The 21,521-nt window shown below is 33.0% G+C and overlaps 2 protein-coding genes and 1 long non-coding RNA gene across 4 annotated transcripts in view; 2 read left to right on the forward strand and 1 right to left on the reverse strand.

The window, feature by feature from the left end:
• LOC127721320 (uncharacterized) overlaps positions 1 to 11,191 on the reverse strand; it is a 33,290-nt gene extending 22,099 nt beyond the window's left edge. The window contains exons 1-2 of the mRNA XM_052228054.1: positions 11,181 to 11,191; positions 3,753 to 4,876 (exon numbers count right to left, since the gene is read on the reverse strand). Of these exons, the coding sequence (XP_052084014.1) occupies positions 3,753 to 4,876; positions 11,181 to 11,191 (1,135 nt within the window). The remainder of the gene's footprint in view (positions 1 to 3,752; positions 4,877 to 11,180) is intronic.
• Positions 11,192 to 11,402: 211 nt separating this feature from the next.
• On the forward strand, positions 11,403 to 14,107 carry LOC127721322 (uncharacterized). Of its 2 annotated transcripts, XR_007991143.1 has the most exons (4): positions 11,403 to 11,518; positions 11,884 to 11,930; positions 13,072 to 13,150; positions 13,637 to 14,107. It is a non-coding gene; the product is annotated as an uncharacterized LOC127721322 (long non-coding RNA). The 2 variants fall into 2 exon arrangements; XR_007991142.1 differs by lacking the exon at positions 11,884 to 11,930.
• Positions 14,108 to 18,234: 4,127 nt separating this feature from the next.
• The window catches only part of LOC127721321 (uncharacterized), a 29,417-nt gene continuing 26,130 nt past the window's right edge, over positions 18,235 to 21,521 (forward strand). The window contains exon 1 of the mRNA XM_052228056.1: positions 18,235 to 18,330. Within this exon, the coding sequence (XP_052084016.1) occupies positions 18,291 to 18,330 (40 nt within the window). The 5' untranslated portion in view covers positions 18,235 to 18,290. The remainder of the gene's footprint in view (positions 18,331 to 21,521) is intronic.

Genomic DNA, 21,521 nt, shown 5'->3' on the forward strand with positions numbered 1-21,521 from the left:
TCTCGCCTTCTTTACTAATCATTGATATTATGTTGATAGTCCTAAATATAAAGCTTTATTACAACTGTCACATAAACTTAACATTAACCAAGTAAACTAAACATTGACCAATGAACCATGAAAATGAGGTCAAGGTCAGATGAACCATGCTAGGCAGGCATGTACAGCTAACAATTCTTCCATACAACAAATATAGTTGACCTATTGCTTATAGTTTAAGAAAAACAGACCAAAACACAAAAACTTAACACTGAGCAATGAACCTTGAAAATGAGGTCAAGGTCAAATAAAACCTGCGTGACTGACATATAGATCATAAAATATTTCCATACACCAAATATAGTTGAACTATTGCATATAGTATTAGAAAAAAAAGACCAAAACTCAAAAACTTAACTTTGACCACTGAACCATGAAAATGAGGTCAAGGTCAGATGACACCTGCCAGCTAGACATGTACACCTTACAATCATTCCATACACCAAATATAGTAGACCTATTGCATGCAGTATTAGAAAAAAAGACCAAAACTCAAAAACTTAACTTTGACCACTGAACCATGAAAATGAGGTCAAGGTTAGATGACACCTGCCAGCTAGACATGTACAATGTACACCTTACAATCATTTCATACACCAAATATAGTAGACCTATTGCATACAGTATAAGAGAAACAGACCAAAACACAAAAACTTAACTATAACCACTGAACCATGAAAATGAGGTCAAGGTCAGATGGCACCTGCCAGTTGGACATGTACACCTTACAGTCCTTCCATACACCGAATATACTAGACCTATTGCTTATAGTATCTGAGATATGGACTTGACCACGAAAACTTAACCTTGTTCACTGATCCATGAAATGAGGTCGAGGTCAAGTGAAAACTGTCTGACGGGCATGAGGACCTTGCAAGGTACGCACATACCAAATATAGTTATCCTATTACTTATAATAAGAGAGAATTTAACATTACAAAAAATCTTAACTTTTTTTTCAAGTAGTCACTGAACCATGAAAATGAGGTCAAGGACATTGGACATGTGACTGACGGAAACTTCGTAACATGAGGCATCCATATACAAAGTATGAAGCATCCGGCCAGACCTTCCACCTAAAATATAAAGCTTTTAAGAAGTTAGCTAACGCCGCCGCCGCCGGATCACTATCCCTATGTCGAGCTTTCTGCGACAAAAGTCGCAGGCTTGACAAAAAACTACTCTGTTATCATGGTTATCATGTTCATGAGACCGAGTATTTCTCATTAAAAAGATATATAAATTTAACAGTTTAGTCCCAGAGTTGTGAGCAACTTTAGATTATAAATTGAAACAATGCATATACATGGAAATATATACCTTAATCAAGAAGATCTAACCAAAAGTATGTTAATTCGTGTGCAATGCGTAATTTTTCCATTTGGGATCAATTTTTGTCTGTCAGCAGTGCCATTCATGCGTCCGTAGTCATTATCGTAAAAATCAGGATTTTGGTCATAGTAAGTCCGTTTCCTATGAAATCCCAACTCCGATCCGTAGTTGTACAATAATATGCCCAATAATTTAAATGGCAGACGAAGAAAAATTTACAAAAAATAAACTATGTTTGACACGCTATTTGGAAAGGAATATGACGTTTTTAATGCCATACAAGGATAACAAATTTACTTCAGACAAATTTCATCAAGTTCTAATGAAGTAGCAACTTATTTTGCCGAAATTTAGAATGATTTGATGTACGCTTTCCGAGTAACAAGTACCGGAAGTGATAAAAAATTGTTTTTATGAAATAACATGCCACCAACTTTGAAGTCAATGCTCTAACCTCTTTTCTGAAGAAAATAAATCGTTTATGCCTTGAATTTCTTTACTTTTAAATGAAAAATTGCTGTTTCATCGTCTTGGTAAAAATTGAATATTGCCGATGACGAAAGCGACTGAAAGCGAGTATCGTAAACCACAGGGCGACTTGTTTTGGCTTTTGAAGGTCGGGCAAAGCGAAGTGATGGACAGGAAAGCGACTTCTTCGCCCTAGTCGCCTGGTAGCGTGAGCCCTAATTTGGTAGTTGGTTCATTGCTGGGAAATTAATGAAGTAAATTAATAGTTAAAAAAAAAGCAAGAATTTTCAGTTTTGACTAAATTTAGATAGTCGTCTTTAATTATTTCTATAACTTTTTCAAATCAACTTGGATTTTCCTAAAACTATACAGCTATCTCAATTATACATTGATCTTACTGAATCCCAGGTCGTTATGTAGTTTGGTGTATTGCTGTCAAATTTAAGAATTAAATTAAATCAATAGGTAAAAAAAAGCTAGAATTTTCAGTTGGACTGAATTCAGCTAGTCAACTTTAAATTTGTTTATTATTTTTTTCAAATTGACTTGGATTTTCATATAACTATACAGCTATCTCAGTTGTATATTGATCTTACTGAATCCCAGGTCATTATGTAGTTTGGTGTATTGCTGTCAAATTTAAAGATTAAATTAATAGGTAAAAAAAAGAGATATTTTTCATTTTGGTTAAATTCAGATAGTCAACTTTAATTATTTCTATAACTTTTTCAAATCAACTCGGATTTTCATCAAACTCTACATCTATCTCAATTATACATTGATCTTACTGAATCCCATGTTGTTATGTAGTTTGGTGTATTGCTGTCAAATTAAAGGATTTAATTAATAGGTAAAAAAAAAGCTAGAATTTTCAGTTGGACTGCATTCAGATAGTTAACTTTAAATTTGTTCATTACTTTTTTCAAATTAACTTGAATTTTCATAAAACTATACAGCTATCTCAGTTGTATATTGATCTTACTAACTCCCAGGTTGTTATGTTGTTTGGCATATTGCTGTCAAATTTAAGGATTTAATTAATCAAGGTTAAAAAAGCTAGAATTTTCAGATTGAACTAAATTCAGATAGTTATCCTTAAATTTTTTTATAACTGTTTCAAAGCAACTTGGGTTTTCATCAAAATCTACAGCTATCTCCATTATAAATTTATCTTAAAAAATACCAGTTTATTTGTTAATTTGGTTTATTACTGTCAAATTTAAATATTTAAATTATAAGTATCTGTCTGAATTTAGTCAAAACTGAAAATTTCAGCCTTTTTAACCTATTACCTAATTCCTTTAATTTGACAGCAATACACTAAAATACAAAACAACCTGTCATTCTGTAAGATAAATATATAATAAAGATAGCTGAAAATGTTGATGAAAATTCATACTGATTTGGTCGAGACTGAGTCGAGACTGGTCTAGACCGGTCGAGACAGGTCGAGCCTTGGTTGAGACCATTTCAGACAGCACAAAGATCATCAATTACTGAATCAGACTTGTTAAGTAAAGTCGAGACCAAAGTCGAGTAAAATCTGTGTTCGACTTTACTGGTAGAGCACAAAAACTGGTCTTTTCAGACTCATTGTTATAGACCGTACGGTGAACTATAGTTGTTAATTTCTGTGTCATTTGGTCTCTTGTGGAGAGTTGTCTCATTGGCAATCATACCACATCTTCTTTTTATATGTGTTTGCACAGCTACAGTATTCAAGTTTTGCTATGCAATAAAAGGATTTTTTAACCAATAAATATTTCATATACATGTATGAGTTGTGAGGAAATGTTCTGCTTAAATTGAAACATGAACGTTTAAACCATTTTCTAGGATAAAAAATCTGAAACCCTACAATGCCCTTGATGTAATTACCCATAATACACCACAATGTTTACATATATAAATACCCATAAATACAGCTTTCCTCAGAGCATGCTCATCCACAATTCTACCATCCTCGTCAAACATCATTTCAAATTCTTCTTTACATAAAGGTTTCTCCCGTTTAAATGCCGGACTAAACGTTCCACTCAGTTGACTAGTTCCAATAGGTATGGTTTGTGTACAATCTAGATGTAAAGTGGATTTTTTCTTATTTTTTACAGCCTCATCATTAACACTACTATCACAAAAATCATGATGATCAGCAGACAACAAATCTGCTGCATTACATACATGTATTTGTGCATTGTCTTGACTTTGGTATGATTGACTAGTATTTTGACGTGAGCATTCATTTTTTTGACTAGATTGAGTATTTTGACTCTGATTATTTGTAACTTCACTCTTGTGAATGTTACAAGTATTTATACTTGTGCCATTCAAATTTTCAACACTTTGAAAACTGTCTTCTGATTGTGGGGGCCTAGATTGTTCCAACACTCTGCCTGAGTGGGATCCATTAAATTGTTCTGTGCCTTGAATGCAGTTATCTCCCTTTCCAATAGCCCCGTCTTTACAAATTGCAGAGTTATCTCCACTTTGAACAAGTACCTGTTTGTCTAGACATTTTTGCCTTTCTGACTTGCAAGAAGCACAGGTTATACTATCATGTTTAACATTTAAGCTTTCACCGGTGAACTTGAAATGGTTAAAATTATCAAAGTCCTCTTCTTTGATATTGTTTCCTACACAACTGCATTCTCCTTCTTCATTTTGTACTGCATGCTTTGAAATAGGATCAATAAAAGATATGCTATCCTTTTTAACCGAACAATCCTTCACATCTTCTTCTGTTTGACCTTTGACCTGAGCCTTGCCATGCTGTGTTTGTCCTATTGCTGACCTGACAGACGTCTTTATTTGTTTTTTTTTATATTCTGTATTAGTTTCATCAACTACAAATTTAGAAAGATCTATATTCTTCCCACATTGGTCTAAAGCTGAATGAAAAACCTGAAGGTCAGGACGATTTTCATCTATGATGGCTCCGTCCTCTTTGGCTTCGGTAGCAATATCTGGAATGACATACTCGGCTGTTTCTTCCAAGGCATCAACAAACTCAAACGATTCCTCTTCATCACTGGACAATCTAAAATAATAGTAGAGATTCAGTCAAAAATTACACTTACTTGAGTTGATGTACAAGTAATCTTTATTTACTTGAAGAAGTAAATACAATAAACTTAATATATAGGTTAATTATAATGTTTGAATAATCTCCCTTTAACATGTTTAATTTTCTCAAAAATTTACTTGTATAAGTAATTTTTTTACAATCCCACAAAAATTCTCAAGTTTTGAAATGTAAAATCATGCCTTTAACAATTTTTCTCAGGTTAGCTCATAATTTTTGATAAGAGTTCAAGGTTTCATTTCATTAATTCAACAAAGAAACTGATTGCTCAAAGATTTTAAGTATTTGCGCAAGGCCTTAAAAAATTGCCCCTTGGGGGGCTTGTAAATGAGCAGTGTTCTGAAGATTGAACAGACAAATGAGATTTTCATTGTCCATGAAATTACACTTAAATTATTAGTAAAGACATCTGCAAAAAGTAAATTTATCACAAAAATGAGGAAAATTCAAAAAGGAAAGTCCCTAATCAAATGGCAAAATCAAAAGCTCAAAAACATCAAACGAAAGGATAACAACTGTCATATTCCTGACTTGGTACCAGGCATTTTCTCATGTAGAAAATGGTGGATTAAACCTGGTTTTCAAGCTAGCTAAACCTCTCACTTGTGTGACAGTCGCATCAAATTCCATTATATTGACAACTATGTGTGAACAAAACAAACAGACACAATAGGTAAAAAAATGTCACAAATAGGGGTACAACAGCAACACGAACCCCACCAAAAACTGGACAGACAATTCAAAATTCTGTTAGAGCAAAGAAGTTCTAAGAATTCAAGAAAAGAAGATAGGATGACTTTTTTACTTGTATAAGTAAAAAATTCTGAATGTCTAAGGGACATAACTAGGGCAAAAAATAATTTACCTATACAAGTAAATAAAATACACTTGTATAAGTATCCTACAAATTTACTTATATCAGTATATTAATATTTACTTCTTTAAGTAAATAAAAATAACTTGTACAAGTAGTACCCCTAACTGAGGGTCTGGATGGGGGTCCTTCATTTCTGTATTCGTTAATTTATTGGGCAATTTTTCTCTATTCTTTATACTTTTTGCCCATTATCTTCTATTCTTTATATTTTAGCACCTCATTTTTCTCAATTATTTATTTTTTGGTGCATATTTTTCTCTATTCTTTATATTTTACAAAATGTAGCACCTCATTATTCTCAATTCTTTATTTTTTGGTTCATATTTTTCTCTATTCTTTATATTTTTTGCCCATTATTCTCTATTCTGTAAACCCCCATCCACACCCTCGTTGAATCCTTGTGATATGTCAGCTGGTGACAATTTTTCTAAAATCATTAAGCAACATTAGGGAATTATACTGAAAATCGAGGGTGATGCAAATTTCTCATTGATACTTCTATAGAGCCAAGTTGGAAATTCTAGGGTAACTACCTCACTTTGCCCCATGTGTTGAGCCCTGTCAGGATGATTGCAGGTGATTGTAGGTGAAAGCACTTTGATTTAGCAACCCTGTCATTTAATCATGAAAATACCTATTGAATATACATGTACATGCAGATATTTCAGAGTAAATCACTAAACACTCAACATTCATTCACTTCATAATAAAAAAATAAAACTTTAGAGATGTGGTATAATTGCCTATAAGCATGATAAGACAAGTTTACTATCAAGTACCTACAACTTATTTTCAACTGAATTATTTTGTGTGTACTATATCTGTGTAACAATAAAAATCTCTGAAAAATCCAAATAAAAAAAAATTATGTTATCAAGTTGAAATCTACATGATCTACATGTACCATTTTTTTTTTAACTTTTCACACTTGACACCCTGTGACATGTGTGAAATCCAAACTTATATAAGACAGGTTCCTAGTTCACTGTGTCTAAACTACCCCAGCAAAAAATGTTTGGACTCGATGGTATCTAATATCCGGCACGGTGACGGAACATCAATAGACAGAGAAAAGGTAGTTTTCTGTTTATTTATTTGTTATTGTTATGATATCGAAGAATATTTATACATATATAACTGTTTTCTATTGTGAGATGTAATATTTTCTACAACCGTTCTAGATTAACAGAGAAATAAGTAAAAATGCACGTCAAAATGACGAATTGAGTGAACCTTGCCTCGAATTTGTTTAATTTCTCCTTAAATTGTTCACATGGTACGGAAAGAAAAGTACAGAAAGAAAGATATTGACATGCAGATTGCAAAACTTGTCACTTTGAGCACATCAATACTTGTATTTCTGCGTATAGAACGAAAGAAATGGGTCATGTCAAAATGGAAGCACCCGGTTTTGTCATTGTGTACAACCCGGTTTTGTCCTAGATTTCACAAGGCAGAACCCGGTTTTGTCAAAGAAAAAAAATGCATAATCGCATAACATAATTGAATTTCAGCAATTAAAAGGAGTTTGGTGGCTGGTTGGAAAACGATTTCTTACAGAGGACAACTTGTTATTTATTTGAATCTGTTAACACTTGAATTCCTACTTTATTGGAACAAAAATAATTATAATTTTGCTTTGCATTAAAGAAAATACTCTAACTGCGAAATAGATAGAAATGAAGGTTAAACCGCAAATTGAGTTTTAAGCTCTCTATACGTTTTTTTTTTATATGAATTATGTAAATTTTAGTGTTTAAACTTAAAATTAGAGTTTATGGTCTTAAAAATTGAAGGACGCACATTTGATATGTGATTTTCTTGCACAACAGGATGGTTATCTTTATAAGTAATCCAATCTACCTAGGGGTGTACTATTTTCAAGACCGTTTAAACTAAATCTTCTTAAGGCTAAATGTTCATTGTAAGGCATGATAATCAAACAAATGTATATATGCTTGCAGAATCGAAAATAGAAAATGAATGTTTATGGTGAGAAAAGGATTACAATAATCTTGCATTAAAAATCAAATCTATGATCTATCCTTAATTGTAACTATAATACTTAGTATAAATTAGTATTCTAATAGTCTCAGGCCATCGAGAAAATGCAATAATGATTAGTTTATTAATAGTTGTATAAATAAACGGTTCTGTTATCTCTCCATTGTGTTATGATTATCGTACATTGACGTTGGTCAATATATTATTGACAATATATAGGGACGGATTCAGGTTTTTTCAAAGTGGGCGTAATTCAAACCGCTTACATACCGCAGAGCGTAGCGAAACGAACAATGTTTTGGACGAATTATGCTAAAAAAAATCTTAAAATTTTTAATTTTTGGGCCATCAAAGGTGGGGTGGGGGCGTGTGACCTATACGCCGCCTGGATTCGCCACTGATGTTATATAACTAAATCGTATACCAACTTAAAATTTTATAAGAAATAAGAAAGCAGGGACACCCGCGAAATTGTTCCATAAACAATGTTAATTTTATGAGATACTTTTATTAAATTATTTATCTTACAGACCTTCAAAATAATTTCGATAACGATCATTCCAGCAGTCGCGACATGTCAGTGCGTACAGTCACTCCTGTATAAATAATAAGTAGTATTAATTTTTGTAAAAAAAAACGTATTTGAAGTTGTTTTGCCATGTCTGATTAGTTTATCTCGTTCGTGTAAGCCTTAATTATGAAATGTTAGTTTTTTTTAATTCAAGAACGGTGCAATCTTGTTTGGAATTCTTGGTTGGTTTTAGCTCACCTGACCCCAAGGGAAAAGTGAGCTTTTTTCATCACTTGGCCCCCGTCGTCCGTCGTCTTCCGTTAATTTTTTACATAATATTCTCCTCTGAAATTACTGGGCTACAATACATTTAACAAACCTTATCCACAATCTTATGTCGGTTTTAAAAGGCCTAACGAACTTATGTTTAAGAGTTTTTCATCATCATTGGGGTACCTAGTTTAAAAAGTTTTTGATGACCCCCGCTTGTAAACAAAGATGGCCGAATGGCTTAAAAAAGAACATAGGGGGATGCAAGTTTTGTCTATTATTTGAAAACAGCTATAGATAGAGAAAATTTAACGGGGGCTGATACGTTCATAATGTTGAGCTCTACCTTTTGTCCATACACATCAAAATTCTCACACGAATTCTTATAGAAGTTAATGTCCATGAATGACAAATTTCTCCTTTTTGTCCATTTCTGTCTATTATCTTGAAATATATAAAAGTTATATAGCAAAAATGATCAGCAAGACAATATATACGAATAAGTCGACTTGGTCGATATCCTTGTAAGAATTATTGTCCTTTAATTACGATTTTTACCATTTCTTTGCGTTTTTGCTAATTATCTTACACAAATCTTCTCCTCTTTAACAATTTATTTAACTTGGCCACACGCTTTATTGAGATATCTGGTTTGAAAACCCACATGATCAGCCATTTGTTAATTTATTTTTTTTTGTTTCAGGGTACCAGTGTTAATAGATATAGGAAGATGTGGTATGAGAGCCAATGAGACAGCTCTCCATCCAAGTTACAATTTATAAAAGTAAACCATTATAGGTCAAGGTACGGCCTTCAACACGGAGCATTGGCTCACACCGAACAGCAAGCTATAAAGGGGCCCAAAAAATTACTAGTGTAAACCCATTCAAACCGAAAAAACAATGGTCTAATCTATATAAAACCGAGAAACGAGAAACACGTATTAACTATATAAACAGACGACAACTACTGTAATCAAATTCCTGACTTAGGACAGGTGCAAACATTTGCAGCGGGATTAAATGTTTTAATGGTACAAAACCTTCTCCCTTTTCTGAAACAATAGTATAACATCACAACATAGAAAAACGTTGTTTTTCATAAAATAAACAAAACCGGGTTCTATACATAGACAAAACCGGGTCATTGTGTAGTAAACAACATTGACAAAACCGGGTGCTTCCATTTTGACATGACCTATTTCTTTCGTTCCATACGCAGAAATACAAGGATTGAGGTGCTCAAAGTGACTATTTTTGCAATCTCCATGTCAATATCTTTCTTTCCGTACTTTTCTGTCCGTACCATGTGAACAATTCAAGGAGAAATTAAACAAATTCCAGGCAAGGTTCACTCAATTCGTCATTTTGAAGTGCATTTTACTTGTTTCTCCGTTAATCTAGAACGGTTGTAGAAAATATTACATCTCACAATAGAAAATAGTTATATATATATGTATATATATTCTCCGATATCATAAAATTAACCAAGGAATAAACAGAAAACTACCTTTTCTCTTTCTATTGATGTTCCCTCACCGTGCCGGATATTAGATACTATCGAGTCCAAACATTTTTTGCCGGGGTAGTTTAGACACAGTGTAGTTTGGCAAGTACAAGCTAATTATTATTCTTCATTTGTATATGCAGTTTTAAAAAAATTATAGCTTAAGGTTAAATAAGTTTAATTTGATTTCTGTAAGAAAAAGGGGAAAATTCAATTGTTTGTTGAATATCATTCATCAGTTTCACTGGATACTAAAGGTTTGGAATATTTTATGGAAAGTAAAAAAATATAAACTCAAATACTCTTAATGTCAAATGAATGCAATAGCCTCAACCACCTTAAACTGTGCCTTACACATGTTACAGAGTTGCAATCTAAGTCCATGAAGTCAGTGTAGTACAATTTTGACAAATGGAAATTACTTTACGCCACTCTTCAAACATTCATCTTCAATGTCATATTTTATTAATATCAATAAAAAATTTAAAAAGAATTAGATATTGCAGTGTTTGAACCCCCCCCCAAAAAAAAAAACATACAAACAAACAAAACATTTAAAGGTAAATTTTGCAAGAGAAAATTGAAAAGCATGTTCTTAGTTGCATTTCCCTTTATTAAAAGGTCCATTTGTAGTAAAGTGGTAGATCCTAAACAGCATTGCAAGTTCAAGTTGCAAGTTCAAGAGTGTCAATACCAACCTGGGAATCTCCCAAATTTAAATACAAAGCATGAACAGGAAGTAATTAATTCAATTCATGCAACATGGGGTAACACCCACATTTAATTTGCTAACTTTCTTTTCACTTAAGACAGAAATAAGGGTATAGGTCATATCTTATTACAATACACACAAAAAACACGGACAAAATTAAAAGGAAAACAAATGTAAACAAAAATCAGCTGACTACACATGCTATAGCCAGTACAGGTATTAATTATAATTTGGGTTTTACATTTCATTTTCAATACTATTAAATAAAGTGAAGGAAAATGATGTGAAGATGTTCTATTGTGCTTTGCTTTTCTCGTATTTCTTAAAAGTTGCCCAATTTTGTTTATAAACTCTCTCATAAAAAAACTGTCATCTGCACCTTTTATCCATGTCAGTTCAGCAGTAAATTCGTCTGGTTTCTTGTCTTTTTTGAAATACCAAAGTAATGTTAAATGAAAATTAAGCGAATGTAAGAACGTAAATCGTGAAGTATAAAAGTACGCAATGTTTATTTTTTATTTAAATTCTTTATTTTCCCAATAAATTCAGTATTATGTGCGGATTACCAAAACAGGAAGTATTTTATTTTTAGAAGTCACAAGCAGTAAGGGGAAACAACTCCTTACTATAATGCAACCGCCATGTTTATGCGGGGAAGACCAAGTTTTGTGTTTACAAAAAGGTTGATTTAGCGGATCGTATATATCAGAATGACACGTAAGTCTGCCACATAATATTCTATAACATGATCTTGCGATCTATCTATATGAAAATAATAATCGCACTGTAAAAACTACTGTAACCAGACGACCAAAAAGTTGTGCTATTGAAAATTATTGAAACGAAATCGCAAGATACTTGCGATTTCAACTTTTTTCAAGAAAATGAAATAAAAAGATAAACTATTCTATTTTTTGAAATATTATCCATAACAAATGGTGTATAAAGTTCTACTACTCGATACTGAATGACAAAAATAAAATCAATCAACAAAATAACGAGTTTGCAGTTGCATGTTGACATTGTTGTTGTTCTATTGATATGCTAATCAAACACCACCTCGAAAATTGTTTACCTCACAGTCATGACGAAACATAGAAATAGTTCCTACTTTAAGTGTTGGCAGAATGTAAGTGAATAATACCCTAGATTTTATTATATAATTTACATTGTCATTGCTTGATATAGTCATGTATATTTTTTACAAAAATATACCATGTTGTACTGTTGTATACTCTCAGTCATTGTTAAATTGTCAGGTCAATAATAAATCTTTGCACATGGTAAGCATTATTGCTCCTTTCATAAAGGCAACCAAAGTGATTTTCAGTTTCGGATCCAGAACTTTTTATAAGGGGGGCCCACTGACTGACCAAAGGCCCCCCCCCCCCCCCTTTCTGGATCCGCCTATAAACTTTTAAGTATATTTACTCATATTTTTTTAATCCATGATCATGACCATAAAAAAAACAAAAGACTGGACAGCTTTGTTTGAAATAATATACAGTTTGTATATAGATATAAGAAGATGGGGTATGAGTGCCAATGAGACAATATGTCTGATTATATGAAAAGTTTGTCTCATAGTCATTTAAGTAAAGTATAGCAAAGTAATCTTTATTTAAAGTCGGTTGCATATATAAATATCAATAACAAGGAACATGAGCTCTTTATTAGAGCTCTTTAAGGATTATGTACCCTTTTGTTGTTTCAATGCTAAACATGGAAATTTTAAAGAAAATCCAGCCGTTCCCTTGTACTCTAATGTTTGACCATTCTATTCTTGATAGATAGAGCATTATTGCATGCAGTGCTAGCAATGATTTCCTTAGGACAAGATTATAAATCAAAATATAAATATGGACCAATTCAAGTTCACCTTCTAGGGTGCACTCGACTTTAGTGACTCAGCACAAGGTTTTTTAGAATGTAAAGGTTGTTTAGGCCTTTTTGTAAATAACAAACGCTAGCACATCATGGACAAACAAGTGAGTAATCTATGTTATAAATTTTATAACAAAAATCTCTGTATAAAGTCTGTGAATTTTCTTCAAAAATCTTATATGCTTTTTGCGCCACATTATCCCTACTTTCTATTTAATGCAATGAAACAATAAATAAAATATAGCTTTGAAAGGAGTTTCCCCTTGGTACATGTATATGTGCAAAATGTCTAATCTCTAATATTCATTATCTTTGCTGTTTTGATATTATTGCACTTTGAAAATTTCAATTTTTTTTTTCACACCTTTAAATTTTGGTTGTTGCAGATGCTGTTCTGATTGCAGAGGTATGTGAAATGGAAAGAAAGAGATACATGTACATACAGAGACTGTTTGAATTTAAGGTGTAAGTACATATACATGTATGATATAATTATTAGAAATGACGTATCAGCTTATCAGTGAATGTACAAACATTTATAAGAGTTCTATATTTCAGTTAAAAAAAAAACATTTTTTTTTGTCATTTGAGTATATAAGCAAGGCAAATGAAATTGTTTGTTAATAGTACATTAGTCATCTAACATACTTCTAGAAAATATAATTTTATTGGACTGTTTTCCTCTGTTGTATACACAATTGAATGAATCAGCAGTAACAATAAGACAATTTTATCTTCAGGGGTGGATTTAGAAAGGGGGCAGCGGGCTGCCAACCATTTTGTTGGAAAAATTTGGTTAATTATATAGAGAATCACTGAAACATGACTGGGTCCCCTCTTATGAAAATTTATGGATCTGCCACTGATCTTTATATAATTACATGCCAATTTTGTTTATTCCTTATTTATATTATCAAAATATCTATATCATATGACTCTTCTCTTTTTCAGGTAAAAATGAGCTACATGTACCAGAAAAGATGTTGAAAATACCAGGTCTGGACCTTTGTGGCTGCATGCAATTAATTCTGAAATACCAGGAAACAAGATGTAGCTGCACAGCAGACATGGCAGATCTTTAAATTGCTAATAGGCATCAACTCAACATTTTCAAGCTGCATATAAAAGGAAAAGCATTCCTTTTCATAGAATCCAAGAATTTTTTTAACCAAGTCAAGTGGTTATTAGACCTGTTATCATGAAAATACTAACATATATATTAGTATTTACAGTCACATGTAATATCCCAAATATAAGAACTATTTGGTATGTGTGACTATCTTTCTTCCCATGTCATGTTACATGTATGCTCAGAATATTTTAATGTCACAAGGATATGAAATGGATAAATGATATATTGTCAACCATTTAAATAAAACAGACAGGCTCACATATAAATTAACTGTCTATGTGAAAGTTCAAGTTGACTAAAATTGTATAGAATTAAAAAAAACATATATCCAAAAGTACAGAATTGCCTTTCTCAAAAATTTTGTATGTTTAATAGAATGATATTTGTAGCTTCTATTTTCTTGGATCTGTATCAATATAAAATAGGGAGATGTGGTATGATCGCCAATGCGACAACTTTCCACCAGAGACCAAAGTAAGTGTTAGAAAATACAGGTAACAGAAACTGTTATGTATGGCATTGTGTAGCAATCTATGAAAGACACAAAGATTACAAAGTGTAAAATAATTCCGACAAGATAACCAACCATCAAGGCTTCCTCTTAAACCAGCCAACTCACTGAAACTAAACATAACAGCCAATTACAGTCATATTCACAATAGGTACTATTTTGGGTCAACAGAGAATTCAAAATAGCCACCAAAGGCAAGGAAAATTAGAATGAGAACTCAATAGGATATTGACTTGGATTATTTTCAACTAGGTTTAATACAAATGGTCCCAGTTTTCAAGAACAAATAAAATGGAATCAAATGATCCAGGAATAGTCAGTCTGTCCAACACTTTTGAAAATTTGTTTTCGGTGCTTTTAATCACAATATGTTATATTCAAGCAGAGACATACTACATGAAAAAGTAGTTAGCTGGTTGTTTTGAGGGATTGAATTCTGTTCTTGGAACAAAAACATAAAAAAAGAATGACACGAAATAAAGTAAAGTGGGGAATCCAGTTTTTCAAACTATGTACATACAGTTTGTATTTGAGTGTTTGACTTATTGTTTTAAGTGTTAATAGTGCTCCTTATGCCGCAGTCACACTAGGCCACGATCGCACTACGATCTCTGAAAAAAAAATGCAAATTTTGACGATCTAGTCCGAGAGATTGCGCTACGATCTCACAGCGACGTTATTACGACCTCACTACGACCATCACGTTCTCCCCGCGACCAAACAACGCTTCTACTACGACTATACCACGTTTATACTACAGACGTGGGTTCCGGGGGTTGGAATCCCCCTTTTTTTTGGACGATCAATGCATTTGACTAGGGACATATGGTTGGACCCCCCTTTTTAAAATGACTGGATCCGCCCCTGAGTACGATTCTAGCACGCTCATCAGAGGCGGAATTAGAGGGTTTACCAGGGGGCCCGGCCCACCTTTTGTGGGAAAAATTTGGTTGCCCGTTATATAGGCAATCACTGAAGCATGACTGGAGCGGGTCCCTTCTTAGGCAGTCAGTGGGCCCCCCTTATGAAAATTTCTGGGTCCGCCACTGCTCATGCCGTCCTCATCACGACCGTCTTACGACCCGACTACGTTCATACTACGACCATTTCGAGTTCTAGCCATGCTCATTGTCATTGTCACATAAAATATATAAAAGCTCTCCATGTTTTGTTTGTCTCTGTGTAATTTCAGAGACATATAATAGTCTCTGGTAATTTGGACCTCATGACCCTAATATCCAACAGCTCAACTATGCTTTACACATCTGTATCATTTCCCGTTGGTATCATTCCCACTTTTGTTCAATAAAATATCGTCAGTTGATCTGGATAGATCAGCAATACGTTGTGATTCAGGTTGGATTGCTTGATCCGACATCTGTACTGGATCAGGATTCGTACCAGAGGCCCCTCTGACTACATTTCCCCCCACCACCACGCCCACGAGTTCTGGTAGATATGGATCATGTTGTTGACGTTATTGCTGAGGGCGTAGTTAGTTCGCGGTATGAACGTGGTAAGATCGTACTGAGAATGATCGTGGTAAGAGCGTGCTATAATCTCAGAATAAGCGTGGTAATATCGTTTTGCAATCGGATAAATCGTGATATGGTCGTTATGAGAACGTGAAAAGCGTAGTAAGATCGAAATAATCGCAGTGAGGTCGCAGAATAAGCGTGGTGAGAACGTGGTATAATCGTAGCAAGATCATTGTAGAAGCGTAACGAGGACGTAGTAGCATCGCGAAAACAACGAAAATCTACATTTCAAGCCGCTCTTATCGCGACCTCACCACGATCTGAATTTATTTTAGATCGCGGTGAGCGTGATGCGATCGTGGTCTAATGTGACTTCGGCATTACATGCATCTGCCTGCTGAGATTACACAATTGAAATCCACGCTAAGAAAACCTACAAATAATACTACTGCCTATTTCCTCAAATTGAAAAAAAAACACCTAAACACAATGAAACCCGTGAAATCATCGGCAGATCCAGGGAGTGTTCCTGGAGTCGGAATCCCCTTTCAAAATGACTGGATCCTCGCCTGGAATTAAAATATCACAGGTTGTGGTCAATGGTGGATCTATCGATCCTTGTTATTTAAATAAATGAAAGGATAATAGATAGTACAGTCTGTTTTTTGTTAGATGTATTTCTATTTGATTCCATCTGATGAGTTGAGGCCTTTTTTAACTGATTTTTATGGTTTGTTCTTATATTGGAATATTCTACCAAAGCCCTGCTAACATGTTTAACCCCTCATTCTGTATGAGCCTGTCCCAAGTCATGAGCCTGTAATTCAGTGGTTTTCGTTGGTTGCTGTGTTACATATTTGTTTTTCGTTCATTATTTTGTACATAAATTAGACCGTTAGTTTTCTCGTTTTGCATTTGTCATTTCGGGGCCTTTTGTAGCTGACTATATATGTATTTACGGCTTTGCTCATTGTTGAATGCCGTACGGTTACTTATAGTTGTTAATTTCTGTGTCATTTGGTCTCTTGTGGAGAGTTGTCTCATTGGCAATCATTCCACATCTTCTTTTTGTCAAGACTGCGACTTTTGTCGCAAAAGCGAGACATAGCGATCCTACATTGCGGCGTCCACAAATATTCACTCTGTGGTTTCAGTTTTTAAAATTTTAATAACTTTTTAAAACTATCATCGATTTCTACCAAACTTTGAAGGAAGCTTGTTTATGATCATAAGATAGTATCCAGAAGTAATTAAATTTTGTAAAAAAAATCCTGTTTATCCGTATTTACTTATTAATGGACTTAATTTTTCTGCCAGTTAACATTACATTCACTGTGTGTTAAAAGTTTTTAAAACTTGGATAGAAACTTGTTTATAATCAAAAGCTAGTATCTAGAAGGAAATTTTATTAAAAATTATTTTCTGTTTTTCCGTATATTACTTATGTATACATGGACTTAGTTTTTTTCCAGTTAACATTACATATATATACAGTCTGCAGTTAAAGTTTTTAAAACATTTATTAGATTCAAACCATCCTGGATTTTAACCACACTTCAGTTGGACAGAATAAAAAGATATTATCTAGAGGAAAAAAATCAATAATTTTCCCCATTTTTGTTGAGCCTGCTACTATAACACTATTACAACAAAAGTAGGCGAGACACTGGGTTCCACGGAACCCTTATGATTTTTTTCTATAAACTCTTTAATATATTTTAATGATAAAAGTCACAATAATGTTTTTTATGTACATATTATATGATTTCACATTGACAAATACAAAGTGGTCCTAAAAATAAAGAAAACTGGAATAAAATATTCTGTTGTCTAAGGTGCTGTCATAAGCACATACTCACAAGCCGCTTTTGTTGTAAATAGATAAATAGTGTATCCTTTTATTAATAGAAGAAAAGTCAATAAAAGATGAAGACGAAAAAAATGAAATAATCATCACTGACTCAAGAGTAACTATCGAACAGTTGAAATACAACGACCTGGTGACACGTTCAAAGGCGCATTGCAATTAGAATGCAAATTACCTGTCATCAATTCGTTAATATTGTACAAAAATATGTGCACAACAGAAACATATGAATTTAAGCTCTTTTTTTTTAAATGTTGCCATTTTATAATCATATATGCCTATTATGATCCCTATTTAAACATGTGCATGGCTGTAATTAATACGCGTTAGTTAGTAAACAAAACAGTATTGACCTTTTAATTTTAGAATAATAGAGTTCAAATATATCAATATTCATGTTATAACTTATTGTCATTTTGACGTAAATGTTTTTAAACCAATGGCAAGATACGATTTATTTTTCAATAACCTCTGATATTTACTAAATTGATATGGTAAAGTTCCAACAGGTTCGAATAAGATCTTCCCAGCATATTATCATTGGTTTCCCTCCCCCTTACTTATATTCCCCTGTCACAAGATAGAAACAGTTAAACAAGAAGATTAACAGACACACTATGAATAGAAGTGGTGTCATGTTTCGAACATTTGCTCTATGTATGCATCAATATTTAAGCTATTTACTTTTACTTGGTAAAACACGGAAAAGTTTGAATATACAAGTATTGAAGACATGCTAAAATGGATCAATGCATTGGTTGATCATGTCAAAAGTTGTCTCCATTATATAAGGGAAATTATATAATTCATCCTACCCACTGTTATTTGAAAATATAATTTTAAGCTTAAAAACCATGAAAATACCACATTAGTTCTAGGATGTTTCACTCTCCTACCTAGGAGCATATTTGAGTATCTGGTCGAGAAAGAAACAGGTCAGGAATAACCACCAATTGGTGGATTATACCTTAATTGACGTATAATCCACCAATTGACATATAATGGTATAGACCAATTGACGTATAATTCTTTGTTTTTCAAAACAAATTATTCAACCAAAATGGAGCATTGTTTTCTTAAAACCATATTATTGTATGAAAACATGTCAAACATTCCTAGTTTAGTGTAGTGACATAACATATTGCATTTAATCGATAATTGTATTTGCAGTTTCTTCTATTGTTATCTTGTCAATTCTTGATTGGCAAATACACCACTAATCACCTGTCAATGGACATCAATACTGTCTGTAGTCATGTGATTATGAGTACAACTCCACAGGTGAATGGAGCTCTTGGTTAATACTTGACTTTTATTATTAAAAGTCAATCATGGTCAATAGTACAGATGTTTCAACAAAAGAATTGTTGTACACATGCATTCTCCAGAGATGCAGCAGGCTTTGACAAAACTGAAACTCACACTAGCATTTTATAACAGAAAAACTTGCATTATACGTCAATTGGTCTATACCAATATATGTCAATTGGTGGATTATACGTCAATTGGTGGATTATACGTCAATTGGGGTATAATCCACCAATTGGTGGTTATTCCTGACCTGAGAAATGTAGGATTTAGTGTTCAATGTCCAGTGGTAAATATAAGTGAGGTCGTGAATATGTTAATGTGATATGAATATCAACCCTGCTTTTAACTAGACTTGACATGTTCAATTAGTTCTTTTACCCTCTTGTGCTGCTAATTTAAAATGGTTGCATTTTGTGTGGCAGAAAATATGGCATCAGGATGTCTTGTAACGTTAGATGCCCAACTATAACGTCATTTGATATATGATGCCATGCACAAATTAAGTTTCATTGGAGACCCATTGAAGAAAAATATGACACTTAATAATTGTTTATGTTTTATTTGAAAGGGATATAAAAATGAACTGGTGCTTGCATAAATTAAACACTTGAACAGCAAGAGGGCTTATCAGAGTTCTCTTTAAAGCTTGTATACACATCCCTGACACATGGTTTTCTGTTAAGATGCACCTTTTCATGAATCTGTTCATCCACAGGACGCATCCTGATAACTTTCTGATTGATCCTGTTATCATCTGACATCAGAATTTTTCCTCTCCTATTTACAAATGATTTAAAAGTAGCTGAAAACAAGCTTTATATATATATGTCAATATTTTTGCCAGAAATTTACTTTCTTCAGAAGATATTAGGGCTAGGATACAAACCGTTCACAGTATGTAGCCTTCAAACATTAGAAATCCCATATGTTTGCGTTGGGATTTAGTTTAATAACAAAGATTTGTTTGTTGTATATAATCATAATGTACTATTAACCAGACTTGGAGCCTGTTTAGTGGTTGTCATTTGTTAGTGTGGTTCATAGGTGTTTCTCGTTTTTCGTTTTATATATAGATTAGACCGTTGGTGTTCCTGTTTAAATTGTTTTACACCAGTCATTTAGGGGCCCTTTTATAGCTTGCTGTTCGGTGTGAGCCAAGACTCCGTGTTGAAGGCAGTAGTTTGACCTATAATTGTTAACTTTTTATACATTGTGACTTGGGTGGAGAGTTGTCTCATTGGCACTCATACCACATCCCAGACTCACCATAAAAATATTCTAGTGAAAACCCTGGGTTAATGTGAATTGACAAAATCAACTATTTACATGTACCATCAGAACTTATGTACTTCTCCCCTTGCTTGGATACAGAATTTGATAATACCCTCCTAAGCCGCTATTTTAAATCATTCAGTCTTTATAAATTCTTCAAGTTTTAGTAATTTTAACTTAAAAAATTCAAATTCTTTATTTCCTAATGACAGGACCCTTTTGGGCATTACACAAAATTTGAAACGTTCATTCACACTTTCAGTCAGGGATAATACTTATACAAGTATTATTTTTTTACTGGTACAGGTAAATTATTTTTGGAGGTTAGAGTTATATCCCATAGACATTCAGAGATTTTTTACTCATATTTAAGTAAAAAAGTCTTTTTTTCTTCTTTTCTTGAATTTCTCTTGGCTATATTGTTCTTATAGAGTGTTTTATTGTCTGTCATTAATAGTCATGATAGTTGTCTTTACTCTTCATGAAAGTTCGGATATTAAAAAAGAAATAAAACAGAGATTCGTTGACCAATTTGGACAGAGTCTATCTGCTGATATGACAAACTCATCTAGAGGTGTGTTTTATGCGTCATACAAAACAATGCTTTGTTTAGAGCCATATTTACTCAATCTTAAAGTGGCAGATCGTTATATCTACAGTAGATTTAGATGTTCAAATATCAAAATCCCTATTGAAGTTGATCGGTGGAAAAATAAAAAAGAGAATCGTATATGCTGTCACTGCGATTCAATCACAATTGGTGACGAATATCATTATTTTTTGCATATACCAATGAGCAAATTATGTCATTAAGAGAAAGGTATTTACCTTCATATTACACAAAAAATCCTTCCCAATTAAAATTCACTAGTCTATTCATTGTCACACTGTAACGTGCCAGTTCAAACAAAACTGTGCACATTTCTAAGACATTTAGAAAAAATATTTTCATAATTTATATCATGTTACAATGTAGTATTAAAATAACAACTTATCCAAGTTGCAATTAAGAATATATTCTATATTGCAAACAAATCAACCAAATATAGTATATTTCAATTCTATTGTTACAGTATGATATCATTAATTCATTTATTGTGTGTCTTGCTTGCAAATGTATAAGTATATATGTAATTGTTAATGTATAATTGTTATCCTCTTGTAGCACCATACATGTGCCCAAGTTGTAATAAATTGTCTTGTCTTGAAACTATGATTTCATTGACAATGAAAATTTCATTTGTCTGGTATCTTCAAAATGCTGC

This window comes from Mytilus californianus, unplaced genomic scaffold (assembly GCF_021869535.1).
Source record: "Mytilus californianus isolate M0D057914Y unplaced genomic scaffold, xbMytCali1.0.p SCAF_12, whole genome shotgun sequence".
NCBI classification, from domain to species: Eukaryota; Metazoa; Mollusca; class Bivalvia; order Mytilida; family Mytilidae; genus Mytilus; species Mytilus californianus.